The sequence below is a fragment of the Fukomys damarensis genome, unplaced genomic scaffold (assembly GCF_012274545.1).
Source record: "Fukomys damarensis isolate Sample0158 unplaced genomic scaffold, DMR_v1.0_HiC HiC_scaffold_19, whole genome shotgun sequence".
Classification (NCBI taxonomy): domain Eukaryota; kingdom Metazoa; phylum Chordata; class Mammalia; order Rodentia; family Bathyergidae; genus Fukomys; species Fukomys damarensis.
The window spans coordinates 62,458,528-62,462,972 of NW_022900931.1; the positions used below are offsets into that span (position 1 = coordinate 62,458,528).

The 4,445-nt window shown below is 54.6% G+C and overlaps 2 protein-coding genes across 2 annotated transcripts in view; one reads left to right on the forward strand and one right to left on the reverse strand.

Annotated features, from left to right (window-relative positions):
* Vasp (vasodilator stimulated phosphoprotein) overlaps positions 1-3,235 on the forward strand; it is a 21,347-nt gene extending 18,112 nt beyond the window's left edge. Inside the window, exons 10-17 of the mRNA XM_033766006.1 lie at positions 4-60; positions 200-300; positions 799-850; positions 1,003-1,036; positions 1,253-1,298; positions 1,430-1,517; positions 2,220-2,277; positions 2,400-3,235. Of these exons, the coding sequence (XP_033621897.1) occupies positions 4-60; positions 200-300; positions 799-850; positions 1,003-1,036; positions 1,253-1,298; positions 1,430-1,517; positions 2,220-2,277; positions 2,400-2,437 (474 nt within the window). The 3' untranslated portion in view covers positions 2,438-3,235. The remainder of the gene's footprint in view (positions 1-3; positions 61-199; positions 301-798; positions 851-1,002; positions 1,037-1,252; positions 1,299-1,429; positions 1,518-2,219; positions 2,278-2,399) is intronic.
* Positions 3,236-4,043: 808 nt separating this feature from the next.
* The window catches only part of Opa3 (outer mitochondrial membrane lipid metabolism regulator OPA3), a 34,412-nt gene continuing 34,010 nt past the window's right edge, over positions 4,044-4,445 (reverse strand). Inside the window, exon 3 of the mRNA XM_010614647.1 lies at positions 4,044-4,349. Coding sequence (XP_010612949.1) covers positions 4,044-4,349 — 306 coding nt within the window. The remainder of the gene's footprint in view (positions 4,350-4,445) is intronic.

Consider the following 4,445-nt stretch of genomic DNA (forward strand, 5'->3'; position numbering starts at 1 on the left):
GCTGGGGCTCCCAGTCTGGCCGCAGCAATCGCTGGAGCCAAACTCAAGAAAGTCAGCAAGGTGAGGGGCCGGGAGTGGCAGGCGAATGGGCCCCTGATGTGACAATGGGAGGAGGCCAGAGTCGCCTGAGATGTCACAGGAGGGCTAGGAGGTCAGGAGGCCCCCTCTTCAAGCCCTCTCTCCTTTTCACTTTCTCCAGCAAGAGGAGGTCTCGGGGGGGCCCTTGGTCCCCAAAGCTGAGAGCAGTCGAAGCACAGGTGGGGGGTTCATGGAGGAGATGAGCGCCATGCTGGCCCGGAGGTGAGCCTGAACCTCTGCCCCTGCACCTGGAGTCTGCAGTTTTGCTGGGCCTCCTTAGGGGAGGGTTCTGATTCTTGTTCTGTTTCTTTCTTTGGGTGAAAGTTCTCCCTTGATGGCCAGGTCTGGGGAACGGTGCTGGAGGCTGCAGTCTCCAGACAGGGTTGGCAGCCTATAGAATGTTCTAGCACCCTGAATTCTAGAGCCTCAGGTGACCCTTCCCGCCTCGGCACCCTGGGAACCCCGATTCTCAGAATCCCCCCAGTGCTAACACAGAGCCCTTCCAGCCTTAGAATTTTATGATTCCCACATGTGAGAATAAGACTCCCCACCTTCATTCTGGAAGACCGATTCTTTAATTTCTGAAGCTAGACTTTCCTTAGCCTTCGTGAATTCCAGAATTCTGCACACTGGCATGTATATTTCTAGACCAGCGGGAAAGGAGCTAGCTGTTGAGGGGCTGAGGGGGGTGGGCACATCTGTCCTACTTTCCCCCTGCAGAAGGAAAGCCTCGCAAGTTGGAGAGAGACCCCCCAAGGATGAATCCGCCAGTGTAAGTTAGGGGCTGCTCCTGCCCAGTACACCTTAGGCTATGCCATCAGGGAAGGATTTTTGGGGAGCAAGTATGTAGGGCTGGCCTGGTTTTGATCCTGAAGAGGAAGTAAGGCGGGACTGGCCTATGACAGTTTTATTTCACACCAGCAGGAGGAGCCAGAGGCCAGAGTCCCAGCTCAGAGTGGTGAGTAAGAGCCCATCTCACCATAGAAACTACAAATCCCAGGTTGTCCTGTTTGCATTTACAGAATTACCCTCATGGAGAGTCTGTGAGGATAGCGCTGGGGATTGTAGTCTGCCAGAAAGGCTCTTTGAACGGGGGCTGTTGAGGCTGGGGGAAAAGGTTTGATTTGGGGCAGTTTTTGTCCCTTGTGTTTCCGATTTGTCTCTTGTTCCCCAGAACCTATGCGGAGACCCTGGGAGAAGAACAGCACAACCTTGCCAAGGTGGGCCATCAGTGTTGGGGCTCCACCCCCCAGTTTACGAGGAGGAACACAATGTGACCTCTAGAGCGGAAGACAGGCAAGGCAAATCCTCCTAACTTCATTTGTGTTCCAAACCACACCGACCCTTCCAGGATGAAGTCGTCTTCGGTGGCTGCTTCTGAGCCTCACTCCTCCACGCCCACCTCTGCCAATGAGTCAGACCTGGACAATGTGAAGCAGGTAGCTTGTGGGGAAGGCGGGGGTGAGGCTGGGAGCTGGAAAGGGCCATGAGGAGAGAGGGGAGCTGGGTCTGGGGCCCCCCACCAGTATGCCCTGTGGTTCTAGAGAAGGTCTTGGAAACCTAGTTTTCCAGTCAGAGAAATAGAGGGGTCAGGTCGGATCCAGTCAGGGATGACACAGAACACAGCCCCATTTCCAATACCCGTGGCAGACCTAAGGAACTATCAGCATACCCATTCCTGCTGGGTACCCAGAATCCTCGGCCCGGTGGCTCCAGCCATCCATCACCCGTCAGAGTTGGCAGGACACTGGAATGTCTTTGCCTGGCTTGGTACTGGATGTTCTCCAGTACTTTTCTTCTGGCTCCAAAGATCTAGAGTTCTATAGAATGAATACAGCCGTCATTCTGTGACCTTGGCAGCCATGTCATCGCGTGGGGGCAGGGTGGGTCTTGAACCTGCTTCCTCTGGCTCTTCAGTCAGTAACAAAGCAGGGCTGGGTGTGGTGGTACATGCCTGTCGTCCTAGCACTTTGGAGGCTGAGACTAATAATAAAGTTAGGGGGCTGAGGATGTGACCCAAAGATAGAGGACTTGCCTAGCACAGGAGAGGCCCTGGGTTCCACCCCTAGCTTGGCAATGAAATAAGAAAAGGGAAGTTTGTTTCAGCAAGTCCAGGTCTCCTCTTGACTGGTTATTTTCAGGAGCTTCTGGAAGAGGTGAGGAAGGAACTGCAGAAAGTCAAAGAGGAGATAATTGAAGGTGAGGTGATTTTGGTTTTTTTGAACTTATTTATCTTGGCGGCGTTGTGTCTCTGGGAAAGAACTCTGACTTGGAAAGAGGGAAGAAATGGACCCTGACCTCTGCCTCTTGTTTCCTTCCAGCCTTTGTCCAGGAGCTGAGGAAGCGGGGTTCCCCCTGACCCAGGACCCAGAAGACCCGTTTCTCCTTTCTGCACACCCTGCGTGTTACCCTGCTTCCCTGCCTCTACTTGACATGGAAATTGGCTGAAGACTACACAGGAATGCATTTTCCCCCCTCTTCATCCCGCTTGGAAAATTCCACGGGGGTGTGGCTTCCTTGGCACCATGGCTACACCCTTACTGGCTGCTGATTGGCTGGGGAGGCCCCCACTGTTTGCTCCCTTTGGTCCTTCCCGCCTGCCATCCCCTTGGGGCTGGTCCCTCTGCTGGGGATGTACCAATTAACCCCACAGTAAGGGGGAAGGAGGGAGGGAATTTCACATTCCCTTTCTAGATTCACTTTGACACTTATGCCTTCGATTTTTTGTTTTTTTAAGGATAAAAAAATATATATATATTTGGGTTTTGGGGGAAAGGAAATTTTTTTTCTCTTTGGTTTTGATAAAATGGGGTGTGGGGGGTTTTAAATGCAATAGCCCCAGGATTGCCCCATTTGGGGCAACTATTTAAGAGGGGGTATCCCATCGTGTGGGGTTGCTTCCCCCCACATGAGGATCCCTTTTCCCTCTGACCCCTTCCTCTTTTCTATGCGAAATTAAGATGCTGTAACTTTTTGGAACTTCAGTTTTTTTTCACTTTTTTATTTGGGTAGGTTTTAGGGTCCAGACCATTTTGATCCCCTGGGGAGAGTCATTCAGGAGAAAAGGAGAGGAGGAGGAGGAGGAGGAAAACTCCTCTTTGTCTTCACCTTTAGCTTCTTGAAAATGGGTCTTTGCCTAATAAACCTCCTGTTTTATAAATCTGTGAAGATCTCTGGAGTGACTTGGGCTGGTCCACGAGGATGGGGTACACTGCTGGGAAGCCTTGGTTCCCTGTGCCAGGAGTCTGCCTGCCCCTGGCCCTGCTTCCTGGCCTGACCACTCTCTGCCTCTCCACTTCCCTCCCATCTCTGCTACCCAAACTATCTTTGCCCCCTCCCCGCTGGGCCTCTTCCCACCCGTCCCCACCACGTCACCGTCCTGAGGCCAGGGCCAAATCCCCATTGACTGTGGTGCTCAGCGAGTCGTAGGATGACTGTGGCACCTTCCCCAGAACACCCCCGCTCCCCGCTTCTCTCCTAATTTAATGACATCGGTTCCCACTCCTTCGGACACGCACAACTTCCCGAGGCACGTTCTTACAGAAGACTCTTTAGAACACCTTTAATAATATAAACATTTAACAGTCTAAAGAATGCTACAGCCACAGGGCTCACAAGCCCGTGCCCTGGCCCAGTGGGTTGGCAGGAACGGGAGATTTGGCTTGGGGTTGTTTCACTTGGACAGGGCAAGGGTACACAGTCCCTCCTGAAGAGGCGGGGGTGGGGTACCGAGGGCAGGGAGGGAGCTCTCAGGAGCGGTTGGGAGGGGGAATGCGGCCGTGACCCATGTATTAGGGGGACAGATGGGTCCTTATTAGTCTACTGGAGAGGGTAGGGAGTCCTAGGATAAATGGGGCGGAGCCAACCAGGCCACTTAGCCCAGGTCCGAATCAGCTTCTCCAGGGCACCTTCTGCTGGAACTGACGACAGGAAAGCGGGCCAGCCAGTGTGGGGTGTGCCTGAGACTAAGGGAGGGGGACTCGGTGGGCCCATCCGCTCAGGGAGAGGAGGGTGGCGGCTGAGACACAGTGACGGGTCACAGACGGGAGCCAGGGAGGCTCAGAGGAGCTGACCCAGTGCGAGAGCTCCCCATCCTCTTTCCCCTCAAAGTGAGGTACGTGACAGGCGACGGGATCAGAAAGTCCTGAAGAAAGGACCGGGAGCTCCGTGTGTCCGGAGGGTCGCCGCCTCGGGAAGGTGGGTGCCGGAGAGACAGAATGAGAGGCGCCCTCGCGTGCGGAACCCAGTTTGGCTTCGTCCTCTGACTCCCCCTGGCGGGCAGGTGGAGCCCACACAGGGCGCTGCTTTCCCGGGGCCGAGCGGGTGGTTGGGTGGGGACGGGGGAGGGCCCCTCGGCCGGCTCCACC